At 43.9% G+C, this 16,039-nt stretch overlaps 1 protein-coding gene across 3 annotated transcripts in view; it reads right to left on the reverse strand.

Annotated features, from left to right (window-relative positions):
- The window catches only part of ADCY8 (adenylate cyclase 8), a 223,412-nt gene that overhangs the window by 16,932 nt on the left and 190,441 nt on the right, over window positions 1-16,039 (reverse strand). For all 3 annotated transcript variants that reach the window (XM_059395176.1, XM_059395175.1, XM_059395174.1), the window contains 2 exons: window positions 13,025-13,103; window positions 4,027-4,185 (listed from right to left, as the gene is read on the reverse strand). In XM_059395176.1, the coding sequence (XP_059251159.1) occupies window positions 4,027-4,185; window positions 13,025-13,103 (238 nt within the window). The remainder of the gene's footprint in view (window positions 1-4,026; window positions 4,186-13,024; window positions 13,104-16,039) is intronic.

Raw genomic sequence — 16,039 nt, forward strand, 5'->3', positions numbered from 1 at the left:
AAGGCTGCACACACATCACCGTGTTGAGTGCTCACAAGCCCAGGACTTAGATATAGTTAAGATCCTGGTGTGTACTTGAAGGGAAACTGAGGCACATAGCCGTAGGTAATTTACCCAAGGCCCCCGGTTAAGAGACGGAGGTGGAATTCATCCCCTGCCCAGGCCGTCTGACTCCAGAGCCATGCTGCCACTGCTGCTATTAATGTCAATAAGCAGACACCAGGGCTGCAACCACCACCCCAATAACAATACTTATACTCAGGGTAATGCCTATGAATAAATATCACTGGGACTGGAAACTGGATCTGGTAAGTCCTTCTGAATGGATGGTTGATTTGACCTGCGGTGTTGGGGTTCCTGGAGCATAAACTTCAAGACCTAGGACCTGAGTTCAGATCTTGACTCTGTTGCATCCTATTGGAGTGGGGTGGGAGGAGTCTCAGTCCTCTTTGTCTGATGCTAACTGGTGAAGAAAGTGGCTATAAGGAACAAAATCTAGGACAGTGGCCTTTCAAGTGAATCAGATGGCATATCTATACTGAACCCACCTTGCTCTGGGCTGCATTGAGCACTTCATGTTTTCTCCCCTGATTTAATTCCCACATCGACTCAGCAAGGTCTGTATTATTTGCTGTGAATCAGATGAGGAACTCAGAGAGGCTGGGTAAGCTGCCCTAGGTCACACAGCTAGTTAATAAGAAAGATGGAATTTGTGTGCACACAAAGGAGGTGAGGGGTTGGAGGGGGCATGGAAGAGTGCCAGCCACCTGCCTACACCTTTAAAGACAACCCCATTGTTCAACACTCCCCAGTCAACCACTTTGGGTATGCCATCTGTTTCTTGCTATTTTGGGCTCAAAGAACATAAGAGCACTGTAAACTGGGGAGGGATTGATGAATATAGAAAAGCTATTATTGTTCTATCGTCCTCTGGTCTGGGCTTCATAGAGGATGTTGAGCATATGCACAGTCCCTGTTCTGCCCAGATATCAGGATGAAAACTCAGTCGGTACTTGGCTCAGGGCACCCAGGCCTGTCTGGTTCCAGGTCCTTGGTTTCTTATACTGAGTTAAGCCACCTCGCTGCAAGGGAAGAACAATGTCTGAGGCTGGTTGACTTTATTAGTAGCCTCAGGTTTCTGTGAGAACATCACTGCCTTGAAGAGACCCTCCAGTGTCAACCCCACCTCCTTCACCTACTCTGTTTTCTTACTCAGCTTCTTCTGTCCACCAAGGACTAATCACTACTGGGCACTATCCTGTATATTTATTCACATTCATGTCTATCTGTCCACGAAAATGCATGCTCCATATTGGCAAGGAGTTTTCTTCTTCTTTGTTCAATGTTTGATCCCTAGGATCTAGAACAACACCCAGTACATGGTTTCCCTCAATAAATACATGCTGAGTGAATGAGTGACTGAGTGTATGAGACAGTGAGTGGGGGATTGGGATTGCAAAGGAACAAAAAGATAATCGTGGCTCACCTTTATCAAAAACAATAGCAACAATTCAGTGTGCTCCTAAAATGGGCCAAGCACCATTTAGATGCTTTATGCATAATTGCTCATGGAAACATTGTAGCAATTGGACCAAGTTGCAAAAGACTGTTACTTTGTAGGTGAGGAAAGTGAGGTCCAGAGGGATTCATCCCTTGCTCAGTTCCAGTAGTAGGAAGAGGAGATGGGATTGAATGAAGGGCATCAGGCTTTTGAGAAAACCACACAGCCTGTCTATACTGAACCCACTGCACCAGGCTGTGCTGGGCCCTTAATGTGTTCTTTTTCAATTGAGTTCTCACACTAAATTCACAAGAGTCTCACACCTCTCTGGATTCAGAGAGGTTGGGTGAGTTACCCTAGGTCACACAGCTGGTGAGTGACAGAGAGGGAATGTGTGCTGTATGCACTTTGCTGCACCCAGGACACCTGCCCTCATTAGTGTTCATTCTGCAGGTCTTCGAAAAGCTACAAAGGGCAAGTGGGCTTCCTGGGACTCAGCAATAACCTACTCAACACTGATGACCCAGTCCAGGGGCCTCATCCGTGAGAAAGTCCCTGCCCTGGGTTGGTGAGCACTAATCTAAACCAAAAGTCCATCAGACTAGCAGAAGCTGCCAGAACCTTTGTGGGGGGACATAGCCAGAACCAACTGGACAGTGTGTCCCAGGGGGCAAGGCTCTGTCCACGACCCTGTGTTCAGATGGTTTGAGTCAGTGTTTGTCACTGCTGCCCCTTCTCTCCCACTCATGCCCTAACAGCAACATGGGACAAAACGCAAGACTTAGCTCTTCAGTTGCACAAACGTGGGTGTGATTCAAGCTCAGTACTCACCATCTCTGTGTTCTCACTTCTCAGAGCCCCACTTTCTTCTACAAATGGGGATAATCATGCTTACTTGTGAGCAGTGCTGTGGCTGCAAACTCACAATGTCCAGACCTGAGCCTTGCAGCGGTTCATATTGTGGCTCTGATTTGTAGCAAGAAGTGGAGCTAAGGAGGCCTCTCACAAGAACAAACCAGGATGTTGGGAGTTCCTGCAGGTTATAGCATTCCTGCCTCTGCCTGTGTCACCCCTTCTCATGTTACTCTGTCTGTCTGTCTGTCTCTCTCTCTCACACACACACACACGTACACACTGATCTTGCCAAACCCCAGAGGCATGGTTGGGGCAGTGCAGCACAGAGGCAAGGAATCCTCGTGGCTGGATTTGACTCACAACATTGCTTACATACAGGGAGGCATGTCACGGCCCTCTTTGGGGCTCTGAGTCCTCGTCAATAATATGGGGTGATGAACTCTCCTCTTAAAACTGTAGCTAGAACGAAAGATATTTACTTCAATGGCCTATCTCAGGACCGGGCATGCAGCAGGTGTTTTGTAATGGTTATTTACAGGGTGAGCATTCTCTAGGCTATGTCAAAACTTTGTGGTTAAGCCTGGTCAACTGTGAACTATTTAAGTATTTAAAACCTGAAATATGAATCTCAGATCTGTGCCCCTGAAACCACACATTATGTGTTAATAAAAAAATAAAACCCCAAGTAAGCATGATAAGACATTGGATTGAACATGTCTTCTATGATTAAGGCTGAACCTGTCATTTATTTTGCTCAGTGGAGGATCAGCCTAGATCACAGCTGGTGACCTCAGCATTTCTGGGTGGTTTCCTTCCTTTCAGGATAAAGCCAGTATACTCCTGCTCTTCCCCCTGGTCCCAGATATCGCATTGTTTGGGTGTTTTAGTTGAAAAGCAGCTTTCTTTTCATTTCTCTTCTGGCTTTTCCTCTGGGCCTCCAGGGTTTCACCTGCTCCTTTTGGTGGTCATGGTGAGTGCACAACAATAGTCTCTTTGATTTCTTTGATTCGTCAAGAAGTTTTTGCAACAAAGCCCTGATCTTAGGGAGCCTTGAGAAAAGCAGGCCTGAAGCTGATTCCAGAGAACCTCCATCTGTCGAGGAGGGTGGGCAGTGCTTGGATGTGCATCCAGGAAACCTCCAGGGTCCTAGTGCATCAAGATCATTCAAGCAGCAGCTTATTCATTGCCTTTACTTCTCTTCCACTGATCTTGCTGTGGTGGCTTGGGTGGGAAATGGACCCTGGTGGGAGGGGACTTCTCCTAGTTCTACCCTCAGGCAAGGTTCACAAACCCAAATGTCTTCAGCCGATCAGCAGATAACGTCAATGGTAACATCTTACCCACAGAGTGAGAAGACACTGGAGAGCTGACTCCATGGAAACACATAAAGGCATGAATAAATGCATGTAAAACTCAAATTTCAATCCATTCTCATGATGGAGCTCGCATGAAGTCCATCTTACAGATGAGGTACCCGAGGCTGGAGAAGTCCTGCATAGACTTCATGGTGCTAGGCAGTCTGGGTGGCCTGGCACTCTTGGGTAGCATGGTCTCCATTCTCCAGGGCTCATGCAAGGGCAGGGGGATTCTCCCAGAGCTCGGGACCAGTGTGTCCAACTGCACCCCTCCCACCACCACTGTTCCTCCCAGCTGGACAAGCCTGGGCTCACCTCATTGTCTCTGTCTTTCTCCAGGAAGTGGCGGGCCACGTGGCTGGGTAGAATGTTCCGGAGCATGTTCTCATTGTGTTCCCTTAGCTCCTTCATCTCATTGATCTCCTCTTTGGCCTGTACTCGCCAAAGGAAGTCAAGGCGGGCTGTGTACTCTAGCTGTTGTGTGTGGGAGAGAAAGAGAAGGAATGGGTGAGCTCCCGGGGTACAGGCTCAGGCACACAGGGTGAGAGGAGGAGAATGCTTCTGTGGAACCCTTCACAAACAAAACAGAGCCTCAGCTGAACATGCATTGGGCATTTGCCCAATGCCAAGAGATTGGAGGGTGATTCGACTCCACAGGGCTGTGGACCTTCCCTTCCTACCATTAAGACACCTATGATTTTGTGATTGTGTGACTCTCTGGGGATGACTCTGTCATCTACTAGATTATAGGTGCTGTGAGTTCGGGAGTCCCTTCATCTGCTCAATGATCTCCTTACCATGGAGCACCATGGCAGGCACATGGGAGGTGCTCCATCAGTATGTGTGGACTCCACAAGTAAATTCTGATAATGAGGCCGGCCAACACATAGATGGTGGTTGCTACATACCAGCAACATTTATTGTCTATTCGAAACAATAAACATCCATTCATTCCCTTCATCACACAACAGCCCTGATGGGGAGGTATCATTATCAACCCTTATCTTATAGATGAGAGAATCAAAGCGAGCAGGGTTGAGTGACTTGACCAAAATCGCACACTCGTGAGTGGGGAAGTCAGGGCTGGAACGAACTCCTGAGTCTGAGCTCTTCATCACGAGGCAAGAAAAAGAAGTGAATGAGAGCATCATGGATTCTAAGTTGAGAGACAGATGTGGCTTAGGGTCCTGGTCCCACATTCAAACGTTGTAAACTGGACTCGTGACTTTATCACAGATTCTTTATCTCTACAACTGGGATGAACACCCATGAGAATGTGGGACTGGAAGGAGAATTATTTAGGGGGTTATAGAGAGGGCACGTGGCCCACAGTAGGTCCTCAACATACATTGTTAGCTTCCCCACGTCTTAGTTTCCCTGCACTGGAGAGCAGACAGCTTCCTTTTAAAGAATCTCTTAAAGCATATTTACCACAGTTTGGGGATACCATTATTTCCAACTCTTTTTTTTTTTTTTTTTTTTTTTTTTTTATTTTTTTATTTTGGGGTTCCTGGGTGGCTCAGTGGGTTAGAGCCTCTGCCTTCAGCTCAGATTATAATCCCAGGGTCCTAGGATCGAGCCCCTCATCGGGCTCTCTGCTCAGCAGGGAGCCTGCTTCCTCCTCTCTCTCTGCCTGCCTCTCTGCCTACTTGTGATCTCTGTCTGACTTGTGATCTATCTGTGAAATAAATAAATAAAATATTAAAAAAAAGATTTTATTCATTTATTTGTCAGAGACAGAGAGAGAGAGAGAGCACAAGCAGGTGGGCGGAGGGCAGAGAGAGAAGCAGGCTCCCCGCTGAGCAAGGAGCCTGATGCGGGGCTTAATCTCAGGACTCTGGGATCATGACCTCAACCTAAGGCAGATTTTTAACTGACTGAACCACTCAGGTGTCCCTATTTCCAAGTCTTTTTAACTATTGAAATGGACAATATGTTGTGCGGCCAAACATATGATGCGATGCCTTGAATTCAAGGGTTTAAAACATTCAGCTAGTTTCTTTCCTTTGTCTTACATGAAAGTCTCAGGGGGTGGTAAAAATATGGAAAGACAGAGGCACAAGATTACCCCTTCAGCAGAATTTGTAATAGCAAAAGCTGGAAACAACCCAGGTGTTCATTTTGTTGGCTGAAGAAACTATTGTATATGACTACAAGGAAGAAAAAAAGAAAGGAAAATGATTTCTCTATACTTTGATGAACTAGTCCCCAAGGTAGAGAAAAGCATGTAGAATATTCCACCTTTGATCTACAAAAGGATTGTCTATGTCATGGATGGAACTGGAGGGGATTATGCTAAGTAACAGAAGTCAGTCAGAGAAAGAAAAATACCGTATGATTTCATTCATAGGTGGATTCTGAGAAACAAGTCAGATGGAAGTATGGGAGGGGAAGGAAAAATAAAATAAGATGAAAATATATAGAGAGGCAAACTTTAAGAGATGCTAGACTATAGGAAATAAACTGAGGGTTGCTGGTGGGGAGGTGGGTCAGGGGATGAGGTAACTGGGGGATGGGCATGAAGAATGATGTAACAAGCACTGGGTGTTATATACAACTGATGTGTCTCTAAATTCTACCCCCGAAACTAATCACACACTCTATGTCAATGAAATTGAATTTAAATAAATAATTAAAAAATAGAAAAGGGGGCATTGACTTCTCTCTCTGTCCACATGTATATATTTTCTTTACTTATTGAAAAATAGAAGAATAAAAGGTCAAACATAAAAACTCATTACCGAAGAGAGGAGGAAGGGAGGGAGTAGAGTGGAGAAATAGGGATAGAATTTAAAGTTTTAAAATTAAATCTTGTTTTATAAACTTGGCTGTTGAATTGTGGAAACATTTTTCTTAAGTACAAAGCTAAACAGATGTTAAAAAAAAAAAAACTCGGTAAGAAAACAGACAGAAGACAAACAGATGAATCTATACATATAACCACACCAAGGGGAAATATTCCAAATGTCTTTAACATAATAATTTGATGACCCATTTGTAGAAGGAAATATTCTGAGGATAAAAAGAACTCAGAAAGAATCTCAAAACCATTTACAGCAATTGTATTGTTGGTGGTAGTGTCTATCATTACTCTTAGACTCCTGGAAGTGAATTATAAGATGAAGCAAATAGGTAATTGGATTGGTGTCACTGAGACCTGGTATTTCTGGGAAGGGAAAAAGGACACGCATATCTAATGATGGATCTAAGCCAAAAGTCAATAAGTGTCACTGTGAACTCATGGTATGTACATATTTCCTACCTTGGCCCACTGATAAAAAAAAAAAAAGCCTAGAAATAATGAAAATCTAGTAGTAGCAGACACTCCCAGCATCTAGATTGTGGTTTCAAAACATCAATTCTTACTAAAATGACCTCACACTCTTTGCAGAAATGGCTGAAGTTTAGGGCAGGAAACATACGATCCTGGACCATTTTTTTTTTTTCACATCACAAAGTAAGAACATCCCCAGAGATGATGGGGGTTGTATGAACAAGCTCCCATGTGTCAAAGATGTGACAAATCAAGCTTTAATAAGGATAGTGATTGCAATGGATTGAAACACAGGGACTCTGGTAGCATGCATCAGTTCACAATGACACTTAAGACACACGACTGCATTGATCATCTCTGGATGGTGCTTAGGGACAGACTGACTGGGAAACTTACAGGGAATGCAGTTACAGGGAAATAATTAAGCATTTATCCTGCCTTTGCCTTATGAGCTGTACCTGGAGGTACAGCTGTTGAATTGTATTCTCCAAACTGTATTCTGGCTAATGACTTACGGACTATGGATAGAATCAAGCTATTACCACCTATAAAATTAATGAATAGAGGCTATTCTTATCAATAGCTAGCTGCTAATAGAAAAAAAAAGATAAGCAGATATTACATGGCTGTTAAAAGTAACTCACAAAACCAGCCAACAACGTATTTTTTTTTTCTCACCAAGTTTCTAAACATAACTACCAATACAGGAAAAACAATGGGCAGAGGAATCTGTTAAAAGCTCGGAGAGATGCAATCAACAAAGTCTAAACTGGGAAGCATTATAGAAGTCGGATGACTTTCACAAAATGTTGCCAGAGAGAAAAGATGGAGAGTAATCTTATAAATTAACAGACTTAAGAGATATCAACCAATGGCAATACACGGATTTTATTTATGTATTTGTGACCCAAATCACATAAACAAACTTAAAAATATAATTATGAGCCAATTAAGAAATTGAAACAGTGCCTAGAGGCTTGACAATGTCAAAGAGACACCATTTTCTTTTTAAAAGTGTCTAATAGCATTGTGATTAGGTTAAAATTCTCTATCTTGATTGGATGCATACTGAAGCATTTGCAGATGAAATGACAGAACATCTGGAATTTGCTTCAAAATAATTGGGAAGGAGTGATGAGAAAAATGAATAGGGAGGTAGGTGAGAAAAGACACAAGAGTTAATGATTGTTGAAGTTGTGAGACTACTATGCACTTCATAAACTTTTATATATGTTTGAGATTTTCCATAAGATCAAAAAATGATTGGAGGCAGCGGGTTGCTGAAGAGAATGCCGGTCTTGCCCATTTTGCTGTGTGAACTTGGGAAAGTCATTCCACTTCTTGTGTTTTGGTTCTCCTTCTAAAAAAATTAAGGATAACAGTCTCCATGATGTCTAGTTCAAGAGGCACAGATTATTATATGGATCTATTATATGGGCCAAATTACATGATGCATGCAAAAAAATCCTGAAATGTCTAAATTATAGATTTATAAGATACTACTGCAACTTAAGGCAGCAGGGGATAAGAGCAGATCAAGGCTGTGCATTTGCTTTTTTCCTTCCAGATTCAAGAGCATTGAATTTTAATTTGCCAAGTTTCAGGACAGTATTTTCTTATCCAAATGAGATGCTTGTTATCTCCCTTAAAAGTGCATGCTTGGTTGAAGCAGGAGATCATTTTCAATGTATTTTCTATTGAGAACCTTTCGTTTGGTTGAATTCAGCTCGGAAACACAGGTAGGGAAACCTGGAGTCCTGCAGTCGATTTCAGCCAGGATTTTCCAGTTACAAGTTAAGAATGCACTTTGCGTGTCAGCCAGGCAATGGCTGGTCACTGCATTGAAGGCATGTCCATACGGAGACTCTAAATTCGAGGACAGCTCTGACTCTTGCCAAAACAAATCTCATGCAGGCAGGCATTGTCTATTATTTAATCTCTGGGGGAGGAAAGTAGGCCCTTCCAGTTTACAAAAGATCTAGTGTACTGTGCACCTACTATGTGCACGGTGCTTGGCATACAAAGATGATTTGCTCTCAGCTCAGAGGTGAAGGCAGAAGAACGAAAGACAGAGGAACGTGTTAAGGGAAGAGCATTTCAGCCCAGTGGTTAGAGCAGGCGTGGACAGCAAGGCAAAGTGCACAGAAGGCACACAGAAGCTTTGAAAGGGAAAATCTTCACATTTGCTCAAGAACTGGCAATGGATTTGGAAGTGTAATCTCTTTCTTGATTTTTACCAGACTATTAGAGAACTGGCTCTATGAGAAGGGTACCCAGGGAACCAACACATGTTGTTCAGAAGCTTCATGCCAGGCTCTCAGCACAGGGTGAGAGTTAACACTGGCCCAGCTCTTGCCCTGGACCAGGCCCTGTTCTCAGTACTTCCTCTGCTGAAGCTCATCCAGTCACATGACTCAACAAGGTGGGTATTTTGTTATTCTCATTTCACAGGTGAAGAAATGGGAGTCACACTAAGGCAAAGTCAACTGCCCAAGGGCTCACAAGCGGAGACTGGCTCTGAACTCAGGACATTCTGATGCCAAGCTATGACTTGACCCCTGCATTATACACACTTGACCTCATGCAGCCATTCTTCAATGCCTCCTAGAGAACTTTTATCCTTTTCATTTTGTTGGTAAAGATGGGGCAGCTCTAGGGGCTTGAGTTTCTCAATGTCACCCATCCTTCCAGTGACATTGCTGAGACTCAAATTTAAGACCATTTGGTTCCAGGGGCACCTGGGTGGCTCAGCTGGTTAAGCAGCTGACTCTTGATTTCACCTCAGGTCATGATCTCAGGGTCATGAGATGGAGCCCTACGTCAGGCTCCCTGCTGAATGTAGAGCCTGCTTGAAATTCTCTCCCCCACTCTCCCTGTACCATGCTCCCCACTCCCTCTCTTAGTCTCTTGCTAAATAAAGAAATAAATGTAAAAAGAATGAAAAGAAAAAGAATATTTGATTCCAGTGCTTGGGTGTTTCCTTCTACACCACGCAGTCTTGGTGTCTCTCTTTATCTGACCCAGAAGTAAGAGGAGACCTCATTAATCTCTGTCCCCGTGTGCAGAGGCGGCTTCCTCTCCTATAAACAGAGCCCCTGAAGAGAAGCCCACACCTCAGGGTTGCCAGTGAACCAGGTGAGGTGGCAGGCACCTGACTGCTCTCTCTCTCTCCAACGTTTAGACCGTCCACCTGCCTTGGGGGAGGAGGAAGTGATGGTACAGCACTCCCACATGTGTCCAACATGAAATTTCCCAAGTGCTTAGTTACGTAACTTCCTCCATCCCTCTGGAGATAACTCATTACACACGCTCCCACCAGGCTGCTGCTGTGTACCAGGCATCTACGGGCATTATCCAACCTTTAAAAAAATTGAGGGCCCCTGAGTCACAAAAAGAAAAACGGGTGGAAGCAGGTAGCAGACCCCAGGAGTAGACAGACTTGGTTCAGAGAAATAGGAGCCTGACACAGAAGTGACACAGGTGAGGCAGAAAGACCCCTCTCATAAAGAGAGGCAGGGGCACACGGTAGGGAGAGAATAGACCCGGAAGTTTTGGATTCCTGTTTCTACCTGGTGTTCCTTGTTGGCTTTATGACCTTGGTGACTTGGGGCCAGATGCATAAAAATACTTTCCCTGTTTACCTCAGAGGCCTGTTTTCAAAGTAAAGCATTCATAGCTTATGATTTTTGAAGACCTATTCTGTGTGCAAACACTGGGATTAGTACATTACAATTATATTCTTATCCACTCTTATAACGACCCTATGAGGTAAGGCGGTTACTAGCATACCCGTTTTATAGGCAAGAAAATTGAGACTCAGAAAGTTAAGTAAATTGAGGAAGGTCACATAGCCACTAAGTGGCAGAGTTGGGGTGTGAGTATGTCTCCCCTACTACACAGCCAATTAACCTGTGCTGCTACCATTATGGGATGTGATTATGTAATTTTAGAGCCTTTTGAAAGTTAAAAAGAAGAAGGGGACATATCAGATTTCACTTAAGCACTTGGATCCTCCCTATGCACAAATATACCCTTACTTTACAAATAATCTTAACATGGTTAGGTTGTCTGTTTCCCGGGACAAAGGGAGCACAGAACAAATTAAATCAGAATGTTAAAAGGGTATTGGGGAAGGGACATTGCCAGGGCACAAAATAATTCCTTATGCTGATAGAGGAGAAAGGAACATCCTTCCTATTGTGAAATGAGCTCCCTCACTCTGAACTTGCTATCAGTTATCTTATGTGTGTGTGGGGGTGTTGCTCACTCATCAGTTTCAAACCTGTGGGATGGAGGGTGGGTATGTTTCTCTGTAGGATCGCCTTGTCTGATTTCATCTTCATAGCCTTCTTAGGGATGGCTGTTTGCATGTCAGACTAAGGGGTTTTCCTCTGTAACCAGAAGCCATCAAGACATGGAAGATATGACCTCAGCTCTAACAGAGAGCTAGAAATAACTAAATATAGGAATTCTGGAAATGGTTAGTTTTTGACTTTGCCTTATTATTTTGCCATGAATTCAGCTCAAATTTAAAACCAAATCAAAGTCACACTGCAAGATTGAGTGCCTGGGACCATTGTGTTGGTGCGTGAACTTGTTTCTTTCTCCTGTCTAGAGAAGTGGAAAGGGTGAGCTTTGGAGAAAAATCTGGGTTTGAATGGGTTCTCCCCCCTGACTAGATGAGTAGCATGATTTTCTTCATCTGCAAAATAGACTGCCAAGAATTACCAATCCCGGTTGTTGGGAGGATGATACTAGATAACAGAGGCACAGAGCTAGAACTTGATATACACTAACACTTCTCCCTCGTCAAGTCTTTATACTTATCTTTCTCCCCCTTGGCTACATGTTGCATCCCCCTTATTACACATAACTTTGTATGTATTTCTAGGTTCTTAGGGATTGGGGCTGTTTCAGGGTTTATCAGGGTCGATTACCTCCCTGTTTCCATGGTGATTTCTTAGCGCTATGTTTCTATTTCTGCCCTAGCTGAGTCTTCTATTTTGCTTTTCTCCTCTTCTGGTAACTTTTTTTGAAGTGGATGTAGACCAAAGAAAGATGTACTGGGATCCAGGGCAGGGCAGAGAAGCTGGCAGGGGCTGGTTCCACCAGGGAGAGAAAATCTCCCCGGCTGATGAACACCACAGCAGTCATGGTCTGAGTCTGCATGGAGATGTCCTACTGACCACAGCAGGTAAGCCTCCTGGGGCGAAGTCTGGTATCGCACTCCTATGCAGAATAAATTCTTGCCCCAATGACTCAAAAAGTTGTTGGACAGCCTGATCGCCACGTAGCAGGTCCTCTGGGAGACTAGAACCTTTGGGGTCAGGGATGGGGTTTTAGACGGAGCCCGCCACAGTGCCCACCCCAGATGCTGGCAGAGTCATGCTTTACAGGGAGGTGGCACTGATACACTTTAGGCCCTTTATCTGCTTGGACAAGTAAGGAATGACACACTTCCTATACTTCCATAAGGCAGTGTGCAAAATGCTGCACATGATAATCTCAGACAATTCTCCAAAACGGACGTATCCAGGTGTTACTATCCTATTTCACACTGGAGGAAGACCTCTACGTTCAGGGAGACGAGCAACTTGCTTAAGGCCACAAACGGAGAGTCAGAGGCTAGACTAGGACCCTGGCTCCACTGATCCTCTCACCTGCAAGATTCCCAAGCCCAGCACACAACTTGTCTGGGAACGACTCCATGCTGGGAGTAATGGAAATGGGAGAGATCCCGGTCTGCCTCAGGCAGAAATGGTAAGTTTTTATTTGTTTGTTTGTTTTTCATAACAATGATCTCTTTGAAAGAGATATACCTGAAAGGCATTAAAACATCCTGGCTTGCCAAATCATCTTCTCCAGTTTAGTTTTTTTAAGGTGGTTTTTACTAGGAACCAAGTCATTAAGAATCACCACTTCCTGCAGGCAGCTGATGGGTCATTCGCTGCAAGGAAGAGCAGAGGACTCCTAGATTGGTTTCAGGGCAATGGGAAATGCCAAGTAGCAGAGGGGAGTTTGAGCAAAGTGTTGCATTACCTGCTGTCCATGGTAGAACACAGCAAGGAGGAACATGGCCATCAGCAGCAGTGATGCCTCCTTGGTCCCCAGGAAATCTCTGTTGGAAGAAGAAAGGAAAGATGACAAGAAGAAAGGCAAGGTTACAACCATCGAGGGACCCCAAGGAGACTCATTAGCAGGTTCAGAAAGAAGCTGGATAAACAGAAAAGAGGGAATATTTCTTGAGCACCCACTAGGCAATAGGGGTGCTGCCTGAAGGTTTCCACATAGGCTAATTCAGAAATCAGTTGATTCTCCAGGGTATGAGGTCACTTTTGTCACACCTGGTGGACGAATCTAGAGTCTAACATCTCAACAATGCACTCACATTGATCAAAATGTTTTCCCTTTGTGGAACACTTCCAGACTTCAAAGAGCTTTGAAACTTTCTCATCACAAAAATCCACATGAAGACCAGGATGCCTCCTTTTTCTTTAGATGTTATTCTATTTCAGAGATAGGGTCATGGTGCTGACAGTGTGGCTATGTCTGTTTTAGCTGCTTTCGCTTAGATTCTTAAATTGATTCAATGATTTGGACACTATTTTAATTCTTTCTAAGTTTAAAATTCTTATATTAATTCTATGAGTCAGGCACTGTTATAATCCCCATCTTATTTCTTATATATTTTAATAAAACCTTTGTTCCCTGTGCGTCATCTCCTCCTGGACTGACACCCCTCAACCCCCACCAAATGCTCCATTCACAGTCCTTGTTGGGGCACATGCTGAAGGGTCACTGGTCTGGCTTGTCCTGGGCTCTCCCAGAGATCAAGCTGGAGGGCAGCCGAAGATGGGTAAGCTTATATTTAAACACGGATATCACTTTCAGTCATCCAAGGAATTCAGAAGTTCCAAAAACCCTTGTTCGGTTCTGCATGTTTTCTCTCTTTCATTTCAGCCCAGCACAAAGCCTTTCTCAGGACAAGCAAAACCAGGAGCCAAAAGGTTTGGAAGAAGCAACATTGGACTTTGACTATGGACACTGGCAATCTGTGGAAATCAACAGTCCTCTTGACAGGCTTCTGGGGACTAATGAAGAAAACTCAGAATAAAATGTTATAGACAAATTATCTGTGGGGACATTGGGACTTGCTTTCCATTACTCCTGTTCTTCCTATCTCAGGAGAGGCCCCCATCATCCACTCACCCTGATGCTTGAGCCAAATACAAAACAAACCTAGGAGTCAGCCCTCATCACCCCAATATGTCAATCCTGTCTGCTCTTCCACCCAAATATATGCCCTGTCCCTCCGCTCTCTCCATCTCTACCTCTACCCCCTGAGGGCAGCCACCACAGCTTTCAGTAGCCCCCTGCATTGCCTTCCAACATCTATTTCCAACATGCTTTCTGGAATATTCTGTGTCACTAAAACCGGATCATGTCACTCTCTGTTTTATTGCCTCCCAACCAAAAGCACACATATATTCATTAGTGGCTTAACTCTGATGAGGCTTATAGACACAAGGTGCCATCAAAGAGGAAATGCAGCATGTAGGTGGGGGGGATAGAATGGATGCTGACAAGACCAAACCCAGGTGGTCTCGAGCCTTCCCTTTTCTCTCCTCACTGGAGATGAACAGTAGTACTGGGCTCAGGAAATGGGGGCCTGAACCCCGCTGCCAAGACCAGCATCTCATCTAGCTTTATGTTGAAGACCCTCCCAGCTGATCCAGAGTGGGCCCAGTCCAGATCTGCAGATAGAACAAGAACTCAGGAACAGAAATGTGCTTTCTCTTGGGGAGCTCTTGTGCATACGGGAACCCAAGGGGACCAGGATGTCTATGGGCTGGCACAAGATTCCAATTTGTGAATTCCTAGTTCCATCTGCTTTTCCTTGGAGATAAGACGCTAATAATAGATGATACTCATTATTGTGTCTGTCGTCTATAGCCCCAGCAAAAGCATATAATTACTGAGCACTACTGCATACCAGACACATGCTGGGGTATAGAAAATGAAGAAAGCACATTGTTTTTGCCCTCAAAACAGTCCAGGAAAAGAGAGAACCGAACAGATAGATAAGTTCGTAACACAATACACTTCATTGTAAAAATACGTCCTTGTTGCCATGGGAATACATGGGAAGAGAAAGTAATCCAAGATGGATATTCTGGAAACACAGGAGCTGAGTCTTCGAGGGTGGTAGATTTCAGGAGGAAAAGATGGCATAAGCTTTGTAGGTATGGGGCATGTATCTTACTTAGCTAGCTGGTTGAAACCTGCTGGTGCTTGCTCTTGCTCCTGGTGGGGATGCTTGAAATAAAGCCCTCCTTCACACAGCTTCATGGGAATGGGAGACATCCTGCATTTAACTCCTCCTGAGTGTGCCCTCCTGGGATGCCTGCTCTCCCAGGCACTTTTGACATCCTTTTCTTTGTGACGTAGAAGACTTTTGGAAGGCCAGCAATGTGTCACTTGCAACACACTTTCAAGGGAAAACCCCCATACCTCTGGAAAGCAGAGGCTGACCAAAAATAAAGAGCTGGCTAGATCAGAAAAAAAGTATGGGAAAATTACTATGAATGGTTTCCTAGTCTTTAAACTCTATTTCACCTGGAAATATTATAGCTGGAGTCAAGATTGCAAAGTATGCATAGAAAGTCAGCCAGGCCAAGGAACATCCAAAAACTGTGATTTGAGTTTAGAAGGAATTTCTTTTTTCCTGGTAGCTTCTGTGATTCTTTGAAGAACTTCCAAGAGAGTCAAATGACCAAAATGTGAATGAAGTTCTAACACTTTGCTTGATATGGGGTGGCACAGACGTAAAACCAGGGGCATTTTGAATTAATTTATTTATAGTAATAAAATCATGGAATTAATACAACCATCTCCCTATGCTAATAGAAAGGCTCATAATTAAGTAAAAACACATGTAGAATAATGCTGATTCTCAAGGGCTGTAACAGTCTTTAGAGAGCATCTTATCTGATGTCTCATAAAAATTACTGTTTAATTTGAGTGTTACTCATTACAGAAGTATTTATGTTAATC

Source organism: Mustela nigripes, chromosome 3 (genome assembly GCF_022355385.1).
Source record: "Mustela nigripes isolate SB6536 chromosome 3, MUSNIG.SB6536, whole genome shotgun sequence".
In the NCBI taxonomy this organism is placed as follows: domain Eukaryota; kingdom Metazoa; phylum Chordata; class Mammalia; order Carnivora; family Mustelidae; genus Mustela; species Mustela nigripes.